Raw genomic sequence first — 23,604 nt, forward strand, 5'->3', positions numbered from 1 at the left:
GAACAAATATGTCTCTGTCAGTTTTGCTGTATCTTATCAGATAAAAGCGGCAAAGAGTCCTGTGGCACCTTATAGACTAACAGATGTACTGGACCATAAGCTTTTGTGGGTGAATACCCACTTCGGCATCCGACGAAGTGGATATTCACCCACGAAAGCTTATGCTCCAATACGTCTGTTAGTCTATAAGGTGCCACAGGACTCTTTGCCACTTTTACAGATACAGACTAACACGGCTACCCCTCTGATACTTATCAGATCGTTTGTGTCCTCATTCTGTCTATCTACAAAAATTAGGATTGCCATTAGTTACATTCAAGTGTGTGTTTTTAATATCTGACATTTCACTGTAGAATAGTTAGGTTGAAGACCATTTGTTCAGTATAGATTTAATATATTCCTTGCATTTTAAAAAATGGAACAGTCATAAATATTATGCTCTGTTTTAAAGCTCAAAAAATAAAATGACAGTGCAGATTCTTTTTACAGTTGGTAAGGGCTCCAGGGAAAAGAATCAGCAGTCTTGTTGCATTGAGTCAAAACTATTCATTCCAAATAGGTAACTGTAAAGTAACTTAGATTTAAATTTTCAATTTAAATCAGATCTTCTTTGTTTTCTGAAGAAAGAAGTGCTTACCTTTTTTAATTAGGGGAAATTAGAAATGTTATTTAGCAGCCGAAATTCTCCATTAATTTTTTTTTTTGTTTTAGACTGAGTGTATCTATTCTCTTGACTACTCCTCAAATTATTGCAGACTTTGAGACACATGTTGTGTATAGTTGTTGTGTTGGATCATATTTTTGGATTTTTCTCTGAACCCTCATTTTCTCCTGCCCAGGACTAATAGATGTCTTCTAATCAGGTAGGCAGCAGTGAGGAATCAACTAAAGAATGTTGGCATCTCTGGCTCTTAGCTGGTGGTCACTCCCTTCCACCCCGTCTCCTTCATTGATTGCCAGCAATGCAGATTGTCTAAGAAAATGTCTTTGTCCACAATAGTAGTGGCAGGTTTTTTATTTTAAAAGTTGAATTCTCATGGAAGGAAGAAGTGACTGAAGAACAGTTCCCCCCGCTTCTCCCCCATTTTAATGTCTGTTTGTTTAAATTGTTCTGGTACAACTGGTGAAGCCTACTCATCTGCAATATTACTTCTTAACTTGTGGTCTTACGAATAGCATTCCAGGGTAATTACATGGTCATGATTGTGGTTCCTGTATTCTAGAGCAAGAAGAGGGGACGATATCCTGACTAAATGATTGGCTAGTCTGACCTCTATCCTTTCAAATGCCCCAATATTTTCTGAAAAGGGTCCTTTTAAAATGCCCAGTTCCATGAAGCTTGTAGCAGCCATGATAAAACTCCTTGTAATATTTCACAACTGTATTCATCTAGGAATTTTTTTTCCACTGGGGGTCACAGTAGTGTTGCCATCCCAGAATGAGTACAGAAAATTCTTCTTTCAGTGGGCACCCTATTGAAGGCTCATTCCTTCCTACTCCCTGATCAGACGCTACACTTTCTGAGACTCTCAGTATTATGTGTAAAGGTGATATTCCCTTGACTGCATCTACACTTCAAAATGTTATAAAGATTTATTCTAAAAGAGCTCACCCCACAGATGAATAACACAATTATTCTTATACTCATAGATGATAGAGATTAGAAAAACCTTTTAGATAATCTAGCTCAGTGGTTCTCAAACTGTGGGTTAGGACCCCAAGGTGGGTTGGGGTCACCAGAGATGGCGTTAGATTTGCTGGGTCCCGTGGCTGAAACTGACGCCCGAGCCCTACTGCCCAGGCAGTGGGGCTCAGGTTACAGTCCCCCACCCGCACCCAGGTGGCAGGGCTCCGGTTTTGGCTTTGCCTCCCTCTCTCCCCCCCAGGGCAGTGGGGCTTCGCCGGGCTCAGGTTTCAGTCCCCTCTTCTGGGGTCGTGTAGTAATTTTTGTTGTCAGAAGGGGGTTGCGGTGCAATGAAGTTTGAGAACTGCTGATCTAGCCCATGTGTCTGCCAGTACAAGAATGATCTATGTAGTATTTATTTATTTTTACTTTTCTACTTCATCAGTAGGACCACTCATTTGGGTAAAGTTATATATATTCTTAAATCTGTGTAGGGTCAGGGTCCGTTGTGGTATCCTGTTCCATGTAAAGGCATCTTTTATCCTCAGTTTTTGCCCACATGGAAAATCAGAGAGAATTTGTCTGTCTGTCGGACTGCCTTAGGTAGAGTTGTACCTAGATAGGCTGTTCTTTAGATCCACTCACAGGCTTTTTGTGCTTTTTGAGAAGAGCACAGTTTGGGACATACAGGCTTCAAAGAAGACATTAGGACAGTGAACTAAAATCACACACATCTAGTCTGTCTTTTCCCATGAGGGAAAAATTTAGGTCCATCATTTTGGAAAAGAAAAAATAAGCACAGAAATGCACATAATTCCAGACCTCTTTTTATGCAATAAGCAAGTCCTGAACAGGAAATATAAATGCTCTCAATGGAATGTTCTTTAAATTCATTTTCTTAAAATGAGAATTTCCTTTCTTGAATGCAAGGTATTAACATCAGTTGAAACAGCAAGTCACTATCCAAGTTTTCCCATACTGCTCTAATGAAGTTCCTTAGTCCCAGCCTGCAAAGCTCCTGCTTTTCTAGACATGGGTCCTCTTGAGCAGAAATTGTGAAGTGGTCAGACCTGTGGTGTGGTTTTGCTGCATGTACAAATTTAGACTAGGGTAAGAGGAAAAATACTTTAAAAAACTTCTGACATAACTGGGTTTGTACAGTGGTCCAGTATCCTCTTCCCCTCCAACATCCTCTATTGCTGGACTCCTGGCTCTTTCTACCTGTACTGTTGTCATTCCTGGACAGGATCATCTTTCCTTCCTCTGCTCTCTACTACATTGTCCCTGGACATGATCGGTTTGTCACTGACTCTCTGCTGCATCTGGCTTTCTCAGACTTCTGGTTTCAAGTCCCAAAGATCCTGACTTTGTCCATGTCTGAATGTATTTACCATAGCGTGTCATCTAGTCTTTCTGTGTTCACTTAAGAACATATGTATGGTTTCCTTTTGTGAATGTGTACTCTCACTACCACACGCCTTCATCTGATTCTACCCTTTTGTTTAGAATGCTCCATATCAATAGGCAAGAAGGCGAGTGAGTCAGCTTAAAGGGATACCATCCGTTTAAAAGTAATGGTGTAACTAATGTTACTAAAAATGTTATAGATTATGACAGTGACATGATTTTTAAAATCCTGTTTTACTTTACTTGTTGCATATCCCTCAGTTTAGACAATGAGTATCAATTAAATGTTTCGCCTTTTCACTGGGTTTTCCTGTTTTATGTTTTCTCCTCTATTGCTGGGTGAAAGAGCCATACAAGTGAGGATAAATATATGTACAACAAGGGGAGTAAGGGCTTATTGTGCACATATCTGTAAGCAGCTACAGCTAAATGATTGTCCTAGTCATAACTGCTGCTGCTGTCTCTCTTGCTGCCTCTTTCTGCACAGGAGTTCCCTCCTTCCTTGTTCTCATCTTATCCCCCACCCCTAGCAAGTGAGCCCCCCTCCCCCAAATCCAACTTCAAGCCAGACCATCAGAACAGAGAGACAAAACAAAACGCCAAAGAGGCTTAGCAGTCCAGCACCCCGGAAGTTGGTGCTCAGGGGCCCCCCTAGAACCAGCCCTCAATATAAGTATCTATCCATCCCACACACCTTCACTTGTCCCTTCTCCCTGGCACTGTCTCCTGCTGTTCAGTTCTGTGGAGGGGATTGAGTTTGGGGAGTTCTGCACATGTTGCTCTCCCATCCTTGTTCCTTTCTTGTTTCTGTGAAAGGGACAAGGGATAGAGAAACTTGCTGCCTTTTGTCCTAGATCCTATATTAAAGGCTTGATGGGTAGGGTTTCTCCAGGCCCCTGTTGTCCATGCTTCTCAGTCTTAAGGCTTATGTGGAAGAGGCTAGGGCTTACTTCTGCTCCCATGGGGAGAACTGGAGGCAGGATCAGGAGGTTGGGAAATGTTTCTCCAGCATTTACTTCACAGACTGGTCTCTGTTTCTTGCTGCCGTTTGCTTTGGCAGAGGTGGATGGTTCCATTCCTTTTCTGACATCAACATTCGTGATTGTGAAAGTTTACTACTTCCTGCTTTGTTCTGGACTGTTCCAAATTTTTCTTTGGTCTTATGCGTGGGGGTGGGGGAGGGAGCCTTCTCCTTACCTTCCTTGCTGGGTGTCTTCTGCCTTTTCTCCAAGTCCTACTGGGGGGCTGTCTGTTGGATGCCTTCTGTCTTATTGCTTCTGAAGGACCAAAGGACTAGGCTGCCTCAAATACTGCAAGGTGCTCTGGGCCTCTGCAAAGGTCTTGGGAAGATAAAATGGACTTCCACATACCACTCACTCTGCCCAGCTCCCAGCACTCCCCAGTACTGTGCAGACACTAAATGTAGAAGAATAGCAGTAGCTCTACAGTAGTGTCACTGTTAGGATGAGAAAGCACATGAGCTTTCCCCAGAGTGGGAACCGTGTGTCGTACTCGTGCTTGAGATAGGTGAGTGGCAGACACCACTGATTTGGCTGACGGAATTTACCCTCTCTACTTACATGCACATCATACGTCATTTGAAAGCTTATTATGGCTACTTCGAGATGACATATGATGTGGAGCTGTCAGGTGGTACTGTTACCGTAGAAATAGGGATAAACGATGACACCATCAACATGTAAAAATGACCACTTTGTAATGTTTGCATTTTTCTCTTAGTTCAATGATTCTGCGTATTATTTCAAGACATAAAATTGTATTTCTTTGTGACCTCAAAGCATCACAACAACAATCTAAATGGTAAAACAAAATCTAATAATTTTGTACCAGTGTCACTGGAATGTAATAGTACTGGTGACATTTCTAGTCAACATGATAATCATCGTCTTGTTCATCATTATGATCTCTGTCAAGAGGGTGTTTCATTGCCTTGACATGTACACAGTTTTCTGCAGGGAAGATTGTTCTGACTGCAGACACATTTGACTGTGCAGCGACCCTTTTGGTACAAGGCAGATAAGATCTTGTAGAAGCTCAGATGCCACAGGGCCTTTGAATACAAGAAGTATTTCATCCACGTTTTTCTATCCGTGTTGCAATGGTGATCCAGTATATGGTTTATCTGTGTGCAAAGACATCGAAATCTTTGTTTGCCAAGATGCTCTTTTCACATACTCTTCCAAACTCTCCTCACATGGTGGGAGTTTGGCCAATGACTCGTCCTTTTTGATGGCTGGATTGAGGTGCAAGCAATTCTGGTTTCTCTGGATATATCTACACTGCAGTTAGACACCCCGAGCTGGCCCATGCCAGCTGACTCAGGCTAAGGGGATGTTCGAATGCAGTGTCAATGTTTGGGCTCGAGCTGACCCTCCCACCTCTCAGGATCCTAGAGCTTGGGCTCCAGATGGAGCATGAATGTCTACAGTGCAATTAAACAGCCTCTTAGCCTGAGTCAGCTGGCATGGGCCAGCTGCAAGTGTCTAATTGAAACGTAGACATACCCTTTGGATCTTCTTTTCTTTCTCGCTCTGGTCATACAACATTGCTATCAGTTTCTTTGCTGCAGAAATTTTGGCTTGTCTGTTACTCTCTCCCAATTTGGCAAGATCTCTGAAGTGGTAAATTCCCTTTGTTTTGACAACATTAAACTCAGATTTTTTTCCCCAGTACCAAATATGAATGACACAGAGTTGCATTCTGTTAACACGTTCACATCAGTAAGTATGTTACAGAAGTCCGGAGTGAGTGCATCTTAAATTGCATGCACAGGTATGAAGCAGCACTTCTCAGTTGTGCTGGTAATGGTGCCTGTTTTGATCCACATGTTATCTGTGTGTTCCATTTTTGGAAAGTAGTGAACAGCAATGACCAAAATATCGGTATTGGATGACCTAATTCCTGTGATTACTTTGATACCAAGAGACCCAAATGCCATATTAGTATATACAGCATGCACAAACATCCTTGGGTCTGCTTCTCTTGAGTACCGTGTAAGTCTTTGGTTCTTCAGCACCTCTGCTTGTGATAGACTTTTGTCACTTCACCATTGAAAACACCTGCATCAAGAAAGTGTGTTTGTGTTGGGTGTGCTCCTACACTCTCAGATGCATTTTGAACCATATACTCATAAGGAGTTTTACAAGTCTCTGCTTGTTGGATGTCACATTTAGAAACTTTTTCCTTGGAGAGACAGTGTGTCCACCAAACATCTCATATTTCTTGCATCCAACCTTAGATCCTGTCTGATGCTGTCTTTCTGTACTTTTCACAGAGTTACTGTTGTCATATCTGTCAAGACTTCAATTACAGAATTAGCTTTACCATATCCTTTTAGGACCTGCCTCAAGTGTTCATCAGCCAGTTCACTGAATGTATGGAATTTGTCTTCAGCCATCATTTCTGATGTACACTATGTTTTCTTTTTTGCATGCTCTTGATTCCTGAATTCTTTCATCTTGAGATTCCAGCTGTTGCCCTAATTCAGCTTTGTCTGTTTTTCTCATTGTTCCACCAGCATGGAAGAGGGAATTAGGAATGGGACCTATTGAGTGACTGAGAACAATTGCCACTGACACATCCTCTCTGCACCCGACCCACACATCCAAGTCTGAATCACGTGCCCCACAAGCTGCAGGCTTAACTGAAAACCGCTTAAGAACCTTTATTTTGCTTACTTTTCTGTCCCAATTTCCCTTACCTGAAATAAGCAAATGGAAAATAACAGACCAGTAACCACTTTGTCTGTTCTCCAGCCACCACACTTAAAACTCACTTAAAATCACTACCAGTATCTCAGCAATCAGCTGTGCACAGATCCTGCTCGACTACACCACTGTGACAGTCTGGGTCACAGAAACCCCCTTGCGACTGCCACCCGATGTGCTGAGAACTACCTCTAAGCCCATTTTCGCTGGCAGCTTGGGACTTCAGTTCCCTGCCTTGTTGTGTCAGAGACGCTAGCCTGCTACAAACACAGATCCAAGTCTGAACCACATCCCCACAAGCTGCAGACTTAACTGAAAACGGCTTAAGGAATTGCTCCTGATCCAGGACTCAGATACCCAGCTTCCAATGGGATCCAAACACCAAATAAATCCATTTTACCCTGTATAAAGCTTATACAGGGTAAACGCTATAACACTGATAGAGAGCTGTGCACAGCTGTTTGCTCCCCCAGGAATTAATTACTTGCTCTGGGTTAATTAATAAGTAAAAAGTGATTTTTGTTAAATATAAAAAGTAGGATTTAAGTGGTTCCAAGTAATAACAGACAGAACGAAGTAAGTTACCAAGCAAAATAAAATAAAACACGCAAGTCTAAGCCTAATATAGTAGGAAACTAAATGCAGGTAAATCTCACCCTCAAAGATGTTCCAATAAGCTTCTTTGACAGACTAGACTTCCTCCTAGTCTGGGTCGAACAATCACTCGCACCCCCGTAATTACTGTCCTTTGTTCCTGTTTCTTTCAGGCATCTCTTTGGGGTGGAGAGGCTATCTCTTGAGCCAGCTGAAGACAAAATGGAGGGGTTTCCAGGGGCTTATATAGTCTTTCTCTTGTGGGTGGAAACCCCTCTGTTCTCCTTTGTAAAATCCCCTCAACAAGATGGAGTTTTGCAGTCACCTGGGCAAGTCACGTCTATGAATGATTCCCCTTTTTGCAGGCCAGTGTCATTGTTTGCATGTTAGTTTGAACATTCAAAGGGAAAGCTAAGATGTGGATTGGTGTCTCCCGTAGTTCATTGTTAGTTAAGTACTCTCAATTACTTGAATAACCCCTTCACACTATGTTGACCAAATCTGCCTTATGTGCTTGCTACAGCAAACACTTTAAACACAAGCATTGAGCCAACGCTCATAACTTCAGATATAAAAATGGTACATGCATTCAAATAGGATGAATACATTCGGTAGAACATAACCTTTGCAAAGATATGTTACATGGCATATCTAGCATAAAACATGTTCTAGTTATGTCACATTTACACTCATAAGTATACCCCCATAAAGCATTACAGGGTGCCACGTCACATAGGTAATTACAATTTAAAACTTTCTACCGTGCAGACTACATGCTACATTATATGTACAACAGCTTACAGATGGAGAGGCATTACATTAGGAATTACCATACATTTATAGTGTTGTAAGTGACACGAGAAGTAATTCTCCTGCTCTACTCTGTGCTGATTAGGCCTCAACTGGAGTATGGTGTCCAATTCTGGGCGCCACATTTCTGGAAAGATGTGGACAAATAGGAGAGAGAGTCCAGAGAAGAGCCACAAGAATGATTAAAGGTCTAGAAAACATGACCTATGAGGGAAGATTGAAAAAATTGGGTTTGTTTAGTCTGGAAAAGAGAAGACTGAGAGGAGACAACACTTTTCAAGTATGTAAAAGGATGTTACAAGGAGAAGGGAGAATTCCTCCCCCCCCCCCCCCCAAAGGTCTGAGGATAGGATGAGAAGCAATGGGCTCAAATTGCAGCGAGGGAGGTTTAGTTTGGACATTAGGAAAAACTTCCTGTCAGGGTGGTTAAGCACTGGAATAAATTGCCTAGGGAGGTGGTGGAATCTCTATCACTGGAGATTTTTAAGAGCAGGTTAGACAAACACCTGTCAGGGATGGTCTAGATAATACTTAGTCCTGTCATGAGTGCAGGAGACTGAACGAGGTGACTTCTCAAGGTCCCTTCCAATCCTGTGATTCTATGATAGCTGTCAGTTCTTCAGTACAAATTATACCAGGTAATCTACTTTCACTTGTGCACAATCTTCGGTATGAGAACGATCTGGTCAGCAAATTTTAGTTGAAAATATAGAAAGCTATTATCAGGGGGAGATACTATGACAATTATGAACATGCAATGTGAAAACATTTTGTGTTAGTATATTGCAAATTGTTGATATTCGCCATTTTTGCTAAACAGCTCATCATTTCTGGAAGTAAATACTAGCCCATGCAACACCAGATTTTTTAATACATTGTCGTTTGCTATCTTTGACTGGAAAACAGAACATTAAGATGTTGAAATTAACTTAAAGTATAAACTGTAGTCAGAGTCATGTTGAAGTGTTTCTGAACCAAAAATGACACTTTCTCATTTTGGGTACCATTGTGTCTCCTCAGTTGTTGGCTTACCACACCACTTGATAGTCCCACATCATACCTCATCAAAATGTACATAAAATAAGCTTTCAGATGATATATGATGTGGGTGTGTGTAGGATGGGTACGCTAAACTCCAAAAATATTGTCCTTTCTGGAGAATTGTTGCACCTCCGAGATGGGAAGTGCTAAACTGACCTTCAACAGAACAGTGATTCTGACTATGTACAGCATGTTTCCAAATACACAAAGGAAACATACTGAAAAAGAGAAAATAATATTTTCTCTAATTTTTTATAATATTTGTAGCTACTTGTGTCATTTGTAAATTTAAAAAAAAAATCATATGGAAATGTGATTAAATTGACATTTTTAAAAATTTCTCATTGGAATTTTAAAGAACAAAATTGTGGAACCATATTAATTTATTTTGTGGAAACTTGTTTTTAAACTTTGTGCCAGATTTAAGGAGTGTTCTTTTAATAAATATAAATCCAGTGTTTATTCTCTAACTCGTTTTAATTTTTAACAGTAAATTATAGGCCCTGATCTTATCTCAGGATCTGCAAATGCAGAGTCAATGAAGTCAATTTAAAATCTGCCCAAAATTAAAAATAAATAAATAAATAGTTTTAATAAAATCAAAGACTAAAAGAGAGGTCTTCATAAATAATAAAAATGCAAATATTTTTTAAAAGGAGACCTCAAATTAAAAATCACATTTCCACAATAGTAGTAACACACACAACTATTAAAGTGAAAGAAATTAGAGAAATAATATTATTTTCTCCGGTTTTAGCTTTTTCAGTTCTTCATTTGTTTTCACTGGGTCTCTGCATGGACGCAGGATCTGTACTGGTGGATCCCGATGCAGGATCAGGACCCTAGTAAGATACTGGTATAAACACAAATCCAGTGTAGTGTGCAAATTACATGGAAACTAATATGAGATGTTTTAAAGGTACAAACTATTTATGTAAAAATCACCTACCTTGTAAAACTATAATCTGCAGCTCTCTTCATCAGTTATTTATTTGGGCACATATAGCTTGCTATATCTATTTAGAAATTGTTTTCAGTATTAATTTGGTGCATTATATAGTAAAATAAACAGTGCCTTAACTTGTAAAATTACTCGCTAACAATTTTAGTAGTCATTCTCTGAACATATTTCTAATTCACAAATTCTTAAAATGGTGTACAAATTACTTGATACAATTTTTTGTATATAGGCTATGTAGTAGAAGTGGTTAAGTGCTAACATGAGTATTTGTCTTAATTTCAAAACCGAAAATGTGATTTTTTTTGTATTTTAAATTCCAGTAAAAAAGTCATAATAAGCCAAAAGATCATGTGTATACAAGTAAACCATCTGCAATATTTCCCGCATTTTATATTTCATTTATTTATTTATTTTGCAACTCAAGTTTTTATTTGTTTTTTGGATTGTAGCAGTTTCCCCTTGTTTTTTTCCTACCCCCCCCCCCCGACGTTCTTGTTAAACCCTGGATTTGTGCTGGAAATGGCCCACCTTGATTATCATACACAATGCAAGGAGAGTGGTCACTTTGGATAAGCTATTACCAGCAGGAGAGTGAGCTTGTGGGGGGGGGGCGGGGTGTGAGAAAACCTGGATTTGTGTTGGAAATGGCCCCCCTTGATTATCATACACATTGTAAGGAGAGTGGTCACTTTGAATAAGCTATTACCAGCAGGAGAGTGAGTTTGTGTGTGTGTGTGGAGAGGGGGGGGGTGAGAAAACCTGGATTTGTGCTGGAAATGGCCCAACTTGATTATCATACACATTGTAAGGAGAGTGATCACTTTAGATAAGCTATTACCAGCAGGAGAGTGGGGTGGGAGGAGGTATCTTTTCATGCTTTCTGTGTATATAATAAGATCTTCTACACTTTCCACAGTATGCATCCGATGAAGTGAGCTGTAGCTCACGAAAACTTATGCTCAAATAAATTGGTTAGTCTCTAAGGTGCCACAAGTACTCCTTTTCTTTTTGCGAATACAGTCTAACATGGCTGTTACTCTGAAACCTAGCAGTGTGCTCAGTAACTCAGTTCTACTAATATCCTATGTTTTTTATATAATAATGGAATTCCACTCCCTCCTTTTTTTTTGTACAGGCTTCCTTAAGCCAGACTGATCATTGATAGAATGAAAAAGTTTAAGAGGAGACTTTCCCTAACCTTGCGTGGAAGCCAGACCATTGATGAGTCACTGTCTGAGCTGGCAGAACAAATGACAATTGAAGAAAACAGTAGCAAAGATAACGGTGAGTATGTTTTTCTCCTCTTCTTTTTAATTAAAAGGATTCTGTCAAACACGATAGTATTTTTTTAAAGTAACATATTCCATTGTTTATAATATTTTAGAAGCTTGTTAGATTTTCTTTCCTTTCCATTTTGGCCGACATTAGGACTTTTTGTCTTTTTCGGTTTGCACATTGTATAACTTGCTTAATATTAAAGGTGAACTGAAATATTTTCTCAAAAATTACAATATTTTTTAATGTACTTAATGTCCCAAATAGCAAGTGGTACAGAGACCATGAATTTTCAGTACATATCTAATTTTAAACCATTTAAATATAATTATTTTTGGTCTCCAGCATTTTTTCAAACTGCTTTAAATCACTCTGGCTTCTCAGAATGATTATTCAATGATTTGCAGTGTTGTTGTAGCCATTTTGGTCCCAGAAGATTAGAGGTGCAAGGTGAATGAGGTAATATCTTTTACTGGACCAACCTCTGTTGGTGAGAGAGACAAGCTTTTGAGCTCCACAGAGCTCTTCCTCAGGTCTGGGAAAGGTACCCAGAGTGTCACAGCTAAATGCAAGGTGGAACAGATTGTTAACATCGGTGGTAAACACATTCTAAGGGAACATTCAAGGTGAAGTGGCCCATTAACACCCCTGGGGTCATGGGTAGGGCTACGTTTTAGTCACAGGTATTTTTAGTAAAAGTCATGGACCGCTCACGGGCAGTAAACAATAATTCACAGCGCATGACCTGTCCATGACTTGTACTATATATCCCTGACTAAATCTTGGGTGCTCTGGGGGTGTGGGGGCAGATGGGGGTTCTGAGGTGCTCGGCGGGGCGGGTGGTGGCCCGGAGGTGGGTGCCCAGGACCCACGCTGGTGCTGGCGGTGGGGGCTGGGGGAAAAGGTTTGGCGGGGCTGGTAGGCTCCCCACCTGGCTCCCCGCAGCTCCCCAGAAGCGGGGACATGTCCTTCAGCTCCTAGGTGGAATTGCGGCCAGGGGGCTCTGTGTGCTGCCTCTGCCCTGAGCGCCAGCCCCGCAGCTCCCGTTGGCTGGGAACTGAGACTCACCCGCCGCTGCAAAAGTCCCAGAGGTCCCGGAAAGTCACGGAATCTGTGACCTCCATGAGGGACTCGCAGCTTTAGTCATAGGACAAAAAAGGGGGCTTAGTGCGTTACAGATTGTTGTAATAAGTCATCAGTCAAGTATCTTTATTAGGACCATGATTTTTAGTGTCTAGCAAAGTTATGAATTTAAGCTCTCAGCCTCTTCTAGTGAAGGTGTGCAGGATGAGGACTGAGAGTTCAGATATAGAGTGATTGTTATGTGAAAAAGGTTTATTCAGGATGTCACAGAGACCAGAACTCAAGTGGTGCAATTAAAACTGCTGAGTACCATATCTAATCCTCTGTGGGACTACTCCATTGTGCTGAATAACTTAGTTATCTGTATATCTCTGAACAATGCATTCAGGCGCTAGCCATGTGCTTGTGAGTGAATGTGACTGAAGCATATGTGCACACCCCTAGGTAGGGAGAAGAATAATTCTGTGATCCTACAAACATCTTGGCCACTGTGAGGTCTTCATCACTGTAGCCTTTCTTCTGCTCTTAGCTGCTTGCAGTAGTGACGGGAAGACAATCTTTTGCTTTACTCTGTTATCCCAACCTCTGTGGTTCAAGTCCTTCTCTCCGGTGATTACCTCCACTACCTGCCTCTGCTGACACTCATAGTTTTCTCAGGCAGCAGCAGAGTAATTAGTATGATTTTTGTTGGTTTCATGGCCATTCCAAGTTTCTGAATAATAATTGTGAAAACTTACAAAATTGTGAAGTCTTAATAGCGGCAGAGGCTATGCAGACTTTTAGGTCCCGTGCACATTACAAAGAGCTCCTCTTTAGGAAAAATAAAATATTTCTCACCCTCCATTTAACCTTGCGTTGTGAGCCACTATTCTGCCTCCTCCCCAAAGCAGTTCATACCCAACACTTTGGAAAATTCAGCTTTAACGGGTTGAGTTTAATGGATTGAGTTTTTATCTGTGTCTACACAGCAGCTTTTTTTCTAGCACAGTTATTTTTGTGTCCAACTTAGCACTGCCTAACCTTTTAAGGGAGTGCATTCTGGGAAATACTGGGCAGTTTTCCCACAGTATCTCACCTGCGGCTCTCTCTGTTAATGGCTGTGTTTTCTCAGAGCTTTGTATACTTGTGAAATACTCCGTATTGTATACAAGAACTTTAAAGGAATACTTTCAAGTTTGTTCGGCAGATGCTTGTCTTACCTTTATGTAATTTTTTAATTTGAGTGTTGTAACTTTGTTTTAATGAAAATGAATGGTTGCATACCTGAAAACTCGTATGAAAATACATCTCTGTGTATGAGCTTCATTTGCCTGCTGAACCTGTGTGCTCTGCTTCTGTATGAAGGCATTTGTAGAATCGATTAAAACAGGACTCCTGCTCACTGAAGCACGTTTTCAGGAGCAGAATTCTCATGTTAATTTCACTTCCAAACGTGAGTCAAGCCAACATGTCTTGGGAAGTAGAAACAAATTGAAACCGAAGGGAAGAAAGAACACTGTATATGGTAGACAGTGTGTGGGAAGGAGAAACCATATAGAAAAATTTAAAAAAAAATTAAGTAAGCAATAGCACAGGAGGGATATGTTAGACTATAATAAAACCATCTTGAATATGTTGTAAAGCACAAGGCATGAGGTACAGAATATTTAGCCCTGACAAACATCAATATTCAAGGTAGCCTACATTCTAGAGTATGTTGTGTTGATTTTGGGGAAATCATATTTTAGTTTTATGTTTTTAGGCTTATACTGACATTTTATTTTACATGTGGCCACCCGTATTAAGACCACAATAAACAGTGTATAAAGAAGATATCTTAAAATGAAATAAGACTTTGAAATGTTCATATACCCCTGTATAGGTTCTCCTTGTATATAGAAGGAATCAAAAATAGCAGCTAGGAATTCCCTCTTATACTTAAAATAATTTGAAATGAAAACAAACTTCTTACAACTTCAAAGGCAACTGTAGGGATTCTTCTTAGAAGTTAGAAGGGGTAATCTGAGCTGCCTGTTGTAGTGTGATAGATGCATATAAACACCCATTATTAGCTTCCTCTTATCAGGGTAGTTATTAGTCATCAAGACCCTGCCTCTGCAAACACTTCTGCATGTACTTAATTTTACTACTGTGAGTAGTAACTGGAGCATTCGGGGTAGTAAAGTTAAACAAATGCATAAATATGTGCAGGATCCTGGCCTAAGGTTGCACTATTTATTGAAAGCAGATACAACAGTTGAATATGTCAAGCCATTTCCATTAAAAACTTGCTTGTTTTTGTTTAGCATAGGAAATTTTCTGTTATGAAATGACATTCCTCATGAATTGTTATCAACATATGAGTATTAAGAGATTTGTTGATGTGTTTGTAAGCATGCACTGTGTAGCTGTCCTTAAGAATAAAATAAAATAACCATCTTTGGAGCTTCTGGGATAAAATGTTGGCTACAAAATCCTCTTTCTATCTCTCATTAAAGAGCAGATTCTTATACACTTTAAAAATGTTTGCATTAGTTTTCAAGTTTTAATAATGTTGTGTGTGTTTGACTTTCAAGTTTTTGCCATTTGAATGCCAAGTTAATAGGACTGTAAATATGTATCCTTTTGGTTGTTCCTTTCACTAACTAAATTTTCATTTTTGTGTCATTGGCAAGGAAAGAAATTTCAGCAACAAGTGATTATCATATGGCAATAATATATGACATTGTGTTGTAATAGTCTGAATAAAGATACTTGAAATGGAGTACAGAATTAAAAAATCATTTTAAACCTGATTTTTGACTGAGTTTGTATCGGGGTAGAATTAGGAAAACAAAACAATCAAATGGCTCCATTCTCTGAAGAGTTAAAGAACAGCAAAAAATTTGCATTAAAAAAAAAAAGAATACTCAGGACCATGCACTTGAAACAATGTAAAATAATAACCAGAAATAAGCCTGGACCTCGAGTAACTACATGGTCTCTAATTCAAACAGTTTCAACCCTTTTAGATCAATGTAGTATATTGAGCATATTATCGATCACTTTATTGTTATGGCTTAATTTGTGATATTTCCAGACCTCAGGCAAATTAGGGCCAGCCTTATCTTTAATCATAATCTAGCTGGTAGTATTTATAGGGCACATTTCATTGTATTTAGATTCCTGGGCAATACTTGTGGAAAGATCTTTAAGAAATGCCAGGGTGTGGCAGAAACTGGCAGCATCATTGGCATTTGGCTTTTCCATAGTGAGTGAAAGAAGTCTTGCTTCAGAACAGTGTGCCTTGATCCTTGTCAGTTTCACTCTGTTAATGTTGGGCAGGTGTTGTGTGCAAGAACAGCACTGGCCTAATGCTATGAAAGAAGAAGGGCACTGGTCCCTTGAATCTTAGGTCAGCCAGGGTCTGATTACTGTTGATGTAGTGCCAAAACCAGTAGGACCCCAGAAGTACATGACTGGAGCAAGATTGCTAACTTGAATGAGCTGTATATCTAGTTATCAAAGGGAAGATTGTCACAACGTGGAACCCTGGGGATGGTGGGGTCAAAAGGGAAAAATGGAGAGGGAACATGAAGACCTCTAGGGGAGCTGAAAGGGGAAGTGGGGGGAAAAAGGAGAGGAGGAATAAAAATGGTTAGGCAGAGGAGGAGCTCTTCTCGCTTCTTCTGGAATGAAGATAGACTAGTTTACTAGTGCAAGCTAATTAAACTAAATTCTCAGTAGAGGTGGAGGGAGGGCATAGAGAATAGTAGATATATGCCTTCTAGGTAACATAGAAGTAAATAAAAGCCAGTTTGGGACGGTATATGCAAATACACAATGTCACAGTGCTGGTGAGACCACATCTATAGTACTGTATGGCATTCTAGGCACTGATATATCACAAATCAGGTAGTACTTACCAACTAGTTGAACCATGCATTGAAAACAATAGAGCTCCCACTTTTGAGGGAGCAAAAGGAACACATGCAGCAGGTAATGAGTGTGCCCTAAGGATGAAAAGACAGAAAATGAGATGGTGGGTGAATCACCAGGAAAAACTAGATTACTGAAGTGGGAGGAGGATTTCTGAGACAGCTGCACCAAAACTTAAATTCCATGATTGTGGAATCTAGTACTCCTCAGGGCCTTTGGCTTTATCAGTGTAATTACAGACTGAAAAGGAAGTATTTTTAGTGAGATTTTAGTAATTGAGATCTCTAACATGTGCAACCACTTGCAAGCCCTGATCTTGTAACATGACTTTATTAACATTCTATTTAAGAAAAAAAAGTCCTGCTAGTTTTAGAGCATTAACAAGATTGTTATCATTCAGACTACACAAGTATTCTGACAAGAATATTCCCACTGGAGATTGTTACACCCAGGACAGCTTTAGATCATAGTTTTGGCAGGGATGGAGGAAAGCCCATGACAGTACAGAAGTTTCGTGTCTAAATAAAACCAGGCAAAATAGAAAGATCTTAAGTATAACCATCCATGCAGCCGTAAAGGGATTAATTCATGTGGAAACAATTCTGAATTTTCTTCTGAAATTTGATTTCAAGTATTTTTACATTGAAGGGGGCAAAATTTGCAATGAAAAAATCTAATTGTGTGTGTGTCCCTTGTTCAAGTTTTACATCCTCCTCCTGGTGAGATAGATGCAGAAGTTGAAAACTTAGTAGTTTTCTTAGCACAGAAGACTATGTTATCACAGTGGTCAAGAGTCACTTTTACCCTCTCCAGTTTATTTTTGAAACCTGCTTGTAGTTCTCAGACATGGATCTCACTATGGTTATGCTTTTTATCACATCAGATTACTGTAATGTGCTCCTAATTAGGTTTTCTCAGGAAGCTGATCCAAAACTGAAAATATAGAACACTGCTACCCCCTTGCTTTGCTTCTAATTATACCAGTCCTTGAGATCTGTAGTGTTATGCCAAAAGATATATTTCAAAGTATAGTATATCCAATAATTCATAAAATAGGCCTTAAGTGATTGCCTCCTGCTCAGCATTTATGATGAGCCCAGTGGTTGCTTGCACTTTGTTTCTAGATTCATACGGGACCAGGTCAGTGGCAGATCTTTGAGTTAAATGTCCTCCTGTAGAACTCCCTTTTAGATGAGGTCTGCTTGAATACTTTCCCAAGCTCTCTGAGGGAAAATTCACTGCGAAATGGGGAGCTCTCACTAATTCTTCAAGTAATGTCTCTATGGGTGCTGTACTTTGATCTAAGGTGGATGTGCATCTGGAGACTTTTGGTAGCCGTGCTCATTCAGTCGCATATTTGCCCAGGCTATCCTCCTGCCCCATACTGAAGGTATGTAGAGCAGTGTTGGACAAACGACACTCAGTTCCTTCTCAGCCACCTCAGCTTGAGATGGAATGTCTTGCAATGCCTGCTTCATACTAGCTTTTTGTTTAGGGAATAGTTTATAGATTTTCTTATTTTAGATTTCAGTTAGCCCCCTTTTAGTTATTTTTACTAGTTACTATGGTTTTAGGATTTTTTTTATTTTTATTGAGCAGGCTTCTTTGGGACTCCTTGTTCCTCTCCCACCCTCTGGGAGTCTTTGCTTCATCGAAGGATTTTTTCCCCTCATGGCATGGCTAAGTCCCTTGGATCTAAATGTTGCCTTATTTACCAGGGTTCTATCCCAGTTAGTGATGGTCACTCTTACTGTATCCACTGCTTAGGGGACACCCACGTCTCATCAGAGTGTAAAATTTGTTTGGGATTTAAGAATAGGTCTTGAAAGAACAGGAAGATAAAGCTTAGGCTTCTCATGATGGAGTGCTTCCTTTGACCTGCCTCAGACCCAGTCCCTGATACCCTTCCAAGTGCAGTGGTCTTCCAATGAGCACAGTGCTCTGTCATCCTCTGCAGCCTGCTCATCCACTGACTAGACCTTCACAGAGAACAAGAGGATGGTACCAAGACTTCCAGAAAGAGGACTTCAAGATCCCCTCAAAGAAAGTTGGTGCCAAGAAGAGTAGGTCACCACAGAGACCTGGTATCCCAGGAAAGGTACTGCTGGGGCTCCAAGCTCTCCTAGTACCAAGAGCCCCGCAGCTAAGGCTTCAGGCACTTCTAAGTCCCTAGGTACACAGCACCACTCTTTATGAAACCAGCCTTGGTGCCACTTAAGTGTGATCATGGAGCTAGGGATCCTAAGGACTCTGCATCAAAGACAGCGGTACCAACCGCAGGGCCTGCTTCCATGTTGCCTGTGGTACCCAATTCTGTGTCACAAATTGATTGCTTAATGCTGTCAAACCCAACGTCACTCTCAGAACCACCTTTCCCTGCAGGGGCCCACCAAGTTTCTGTGCAGGTTCACCCCGTACTGCAGGAGTTTAGATTCTCTTGTTTGTCTGGGATGAACCGGAGTCACCTCTAGTAATGGATAAGGAAATACTCTTGCTACTGGAGCCTTGTCTGTCACTGGTACCGCACCATTCTCTGGCACTGCCTGGTTCCTCGTTACCTGCTAAAAGAGACAAGCAACCTCCTTCAATACCACCCCTGTCTGCTTCTCCCGTGGACTATGAGGAAAATAGTTCTTCAGACTCTCAGATTTCCATTAGAGAATCACTCGATTACCAGCCGAGAGCTACCTCTTCTGACATCTTTTCTGAGAGAGAAACTCCAAGACACAGGCAGCTTCATCACTCCTCATTCTGTCTAATATGATCAGTCCTGGGTACCCCCTCCTTTTCATTATGGCTCCCCTTAAAGGTCATATGGGGACCTGTAAGCTGCTTATTGACAACTGTTTTCTGGAGCACCTAGCTGTACCCATGGGGAGCACCCCAGCAATCTTTGCTCTTCCCATCCCTCTGCATCAGCCTCTGCCTCAGAAAGAATCTTTCTAGGAACAAGGTAAAAGGGCTGATGAGGAAGGTACACCACAAAGTAGCATCTACTCCTTCTCCTCACCCAATGAAGCACCAGTGTTGTCTCTTCCACCCCCCCTCCCCACCAGTGCAGATGGTTTTAAACAGTTCCAGGAGCTTATGTAAAGGATTGTTGACTCCCTTCACATCCCCTTCATGAGACCTAACAAACTTCTTGACATTCTCCAACTGCCACATTATATTAGGTAGCCTTGCTGCTAAGCCAGGATTTACTTGAATCTGTCAAAACCATTTGGCAAATCCCAGCCATCTGACTTCCAACATGTGAAAGAGCAGATAAAAAGTATTATTTTCCTGCTGAGGATTCTGAATTTCTGTTCACACACTCAATACCTAATTCTTTGGTCATCAGTGTTGTGAACAAGTGTAGCAGGCAACACCATTCTAAAGTAACCCCGCATGATAAAGGCCCAAAATGCCTGGTTCTCTCTGGTCTTAAGAGCTACTCCTCTGCATCATTATAGTTCAGAATCAGCAATTATCAGGGCCTCATCACAAGTATAATCACACAAACTATGGCACATATAACTCTTATTGAACTTCTGCCTCCTAAACATCAAGAGGAATTTGAGCATTGCAGAGGTCAGTTATTAGTGAGGGACTTTGTTACAGGCCTTGTTAGATGTGGCCAATATGGCAGGTTGCTCTATTTCTGCAGTGGTTGTCATGTGTCGTGCCTTATGGTTGCAATCCTCAGGAATCCCAAGGGAGGTCCAGAACACCATTGAGGACCTTCCTTTTGATTGCTTCAAGCTCTTCACCAAGTCCACTGATGAATCCTTGCACTCTCTCAAGGATTTGAGTGCTATTGCCACTCCTTTGGTGTTTACATACCTGCAAACAAAAGGAGGTTTAGCAGGTCACAGATGGACCAGAGATCCTACCCAGCCCAATTCCCTCCCTCCACAGACCCCTGGAATTGTTTTAAGAACAGCCCCAGGTTTCAGAAAAGAGAACCACCTATCACCACCACCACCACTATTACTCAGCCATGATCATCATCTAAGCATTAATGTTTTGCTTGAGGGTCCAGAACCACCTCCCCTTCAGAATCTAAAGCTCCATTAGTCTGCCACCTGCTCAGTCTTCTTCGAATAGTATCCCATTTCAGGTGGCTCTTGAGCAGTGCACCACATTTTGGTGCTTTGGAGCCTGGTTTAAGACTGCATGCAGACCTGCAGTCCCAAAGGCAGCATTCACCCCAGAGGCATGTACTAAGGCATAATGTTTTGAGAAGATGTGAACCAAGGCCCATGTGACTACTTTGCCTATTACTGCAATGAGTGTATTCTTCATCAGCACAATGGAAATAGGCTGGCGTCTGGTGGAACTCCCTGTAAAAGATAGTGGCTAAATTACAGTGTTTTATGTAGTGTTCACCTCAGATCTCCATGACTATAATAAGTTGGCAACTGTATGTGTCTTCTGGTTGTTCTTAGTCTTAAAAATATATATACAAATTAAAATATATTTTTGAAATATTTCTGCTATAGGGATAAACACCTGGAATAAACAACTGGCTTTTGTAAGGTGAAAGAGTCTTGGAACATAAATCAACGTCATACAAGCAATATAATGCAAGACACTCAGTCTAAAATAGTCGAAAGAAATATTCAGCTATCGTAATCTTAGATTTTTGCACTCGTAAGGCTTCCGAAGATAAGAAATTAAAGGTTTCATAACATCAGGCTCTGCATTTTCCTATTTCAGTATTACAAGCAGATTATTCCAAATGTTTGGGGTTATAACTCCAAAAGCCATAGTCTGTATTAGGTGCAGGTAAATAAAAATTAATAGACTGGGTCGAGCAAAGGGCATGTTTGGAGATTGTGTTTGATAAGTGAGCATAAGCTCTTGTTGCTAAGTTATGAATAGATTTTATACCATGTGCCTTTGCTTGGAGAGACTTTGCCAATTAAGTCAATTGTAGTGTCATATTGTTCACATACTGTAGGGTCCCAAGTTCACATGTAAATAGTGGCCTGCAGAGTTTTATGTAATATTTCTAGCCTCTGTGGTACTACTGTATGTATGCTGATACAACAGCATACCAGAATGGATAATAAATACTGTAGAACAATCTGCTTCCTTGCAGACTCATTTAGCTCAATCATAGATGGTTGAAAACAACAATTAATAAAATTTTATCTCATATGATAGAAGATTCCAATTTTTTGCTTGCACTGAAATAGTACAGAAGCATAGAAGTATAGAAATCTGTTTACATGGCGACTTAAGCGGCATAGATAAGCCGACCTAGGGGTATGGATTTTTCACACCCCAGAGCAACATAGTTATGGTGACCTAATTTTCTAGTCTACACCAGGTCTAAGGCAGAGGAACTAGGGAAAATAGGGGCAGGAAAGGGTTCTACAGGGAGCAACTCTAGAAATTGCCAAGGTCAGGAGCAAGCTTTGGCTGAAGTTTGCTGTTACTTAAGCTAACAATAAAGGAAAAACAAGGGCGGGGTTAAGTTTGGACCTGTTCAGATTGGGCGTGTGTGTACTGTATTAGGAGCAGGGTAAGAATATCACATACTTACTGTTGGTTATTTGCTCTCTGAGTCAGAAAAACACATCCAGATGGAAAATAAAACGTTGATGCCATTGTAAACCTCAGCTATACCCTCTCCAAAGTTTTCAGTGCTCAATTCAGTGCAACAACAAGGATGTTGTGGTTTCAGCAACGGCATCCGGAAAAAAAAAAATCCAAGTAACTTTTAAGGCTATGTATTTCATTTCCAAGTGATGCATTTTTGGACGGGGTCAAAAGTAGATAAGAACATGAGTGGGGGAAGCAGTATTAGCATGTAGCTCTTGCCCCTCCCTCTTCAGTGTGGCTTTATAAAAGTTTGACTAGTAACTTGAGGTTATAACCTTCAGAGGTTAGGTCCTTTTCAGATTCTAAAAAGCAGTCCTTTCCATTTGTAGATTTTAAAATAATCTTTATACTTAAGCTTTTAAAATATATTATACTTGTACCATATGAAACACACAGAACAACGAGTAAGAATAACAATCTGCTCTACTGATTTTGAAGGCGTATTACACCAGAGTTTAGGGAAAGCCAACTAGTGGAAAAATTGTACTAAGAGGACTAGAAACTTGGATGAGTTACACCACCAAGGTTATGACTCTCTAAATAAATGGTATCAAGAAACTGGTAATCAATTGGGGAGGGATAGTTCAGAGGTTTGAGCACTGGCCTGCTAAACCAAGGGTTGTGAGTTCAATCCTTGATGGGGCCATTTAGGGATCTGGAGCAAAAATAATTGGGGATTGGTCCTGCTTTGAGCAGGGGGTTGGACTAGATGATCTCCTGAGGTCCCTTCCAACCCTGATATTCTATGATTCTATGAATTGTAAGCTCTTCAAGTTTTTAACTTATCTACCTTGGTGTTTGTAAAGCACCTCGCACAACAGAGCCCCAACTCTGATTGGAGTTTTTGGGCACTCTTGTGATATAAGTAATAGGTTTTGCATTCTTTTTTCAACAGGTTCAATATCAGAGACAAACTCTGTAGATTATCATCTTTCTGAAGCAATTATAGTCAGTTTTTTTCTAGCCTATGACATCATAGAATATTTAAATAGAACTTAATTTTTAACAAGCTATTTGGTAATTTATTTACCAGAATAACTAAGTCTAATCCTACTACTCTTTCCAAACCCTCTTTAATGCAAAAGCACTGAACCTTTGGTCCTTACTAGAGTGTGAAATGTGTTTAGTATGGAATGTGCTTACTATTTAGAGTAAAGTCTCTAACTAAATCCTCAAACTATTAGTTCTAAAATATTTGCTTTATCTGTTAATTTGCCAACAGATTGGCAGGGCTTCAGCCCTCAGTATTCTTATAGAGCCTGATCCAAAGCTCATTGAAGTCAATGGATGTCCTTTGAATCAGGCCCATGACTTATGCATGTGTTCTTTGAGGCAGATTCCTGGATCCTCACTGTTGTCCTTTTCTCTCTACCTTTCCTCACTGTCTTTAGTGTTCAATCTCCAAGCCAAAAAAGAAAGAAGTCTATTATTTCTTTAATATTTTATTGGAAAAAATTGTATTAGAATAATCAGAGTACAAGAACAATGAAATTCTAACAAATGTAAAACTAAGCACAGCATCTTAGGTGGTTAGGGACTATTTAGAAAAGCTGGACGTGCACAAGTCCATGGGGCCGGACGAGTTACATCCGAGA

At 40.4% G+C, this 23,604-nt stretch overlaps 1 protein-coding gene across 1 annotated transcript in view; it reads left to right on the top strand.

The window, feature by feature from the left end:
- CDK17 (cyclin dependent kinase 17) overlaps nt 1-23,604 on the top strand; it is a 180,374-nt gene that overhangs the window by 79,243 nt on the left and 77,527 nt on the right. Inside the window, exon 2 of the mRNA XM_074941864.1 lies at nt 11,301-11,449. Within this exon, the coding sequence (XP_074797965.1) occupies nt 11,332-11,449 (118 nt within the window). The 5' untranslated portion in view covers nt 11,301-11,331. The remainder of the gene's footprint in view (nt 1-11,300; nt 11,450-23,604) is intronic.

The sequence above is a fragment of the Natator depressus genome, chromosome 1, assembly GCF_965152275.1.
Source record: "Natator depressus isolate rNatDep1 chromosome 1, rNatDep2.hap1, whole genome shotgun sequence".
Lineage (NCBI taxonomy): Eukaryota > Metazoa > Chordata > Testudines > Cheloniidae > Natator > Natator depressus.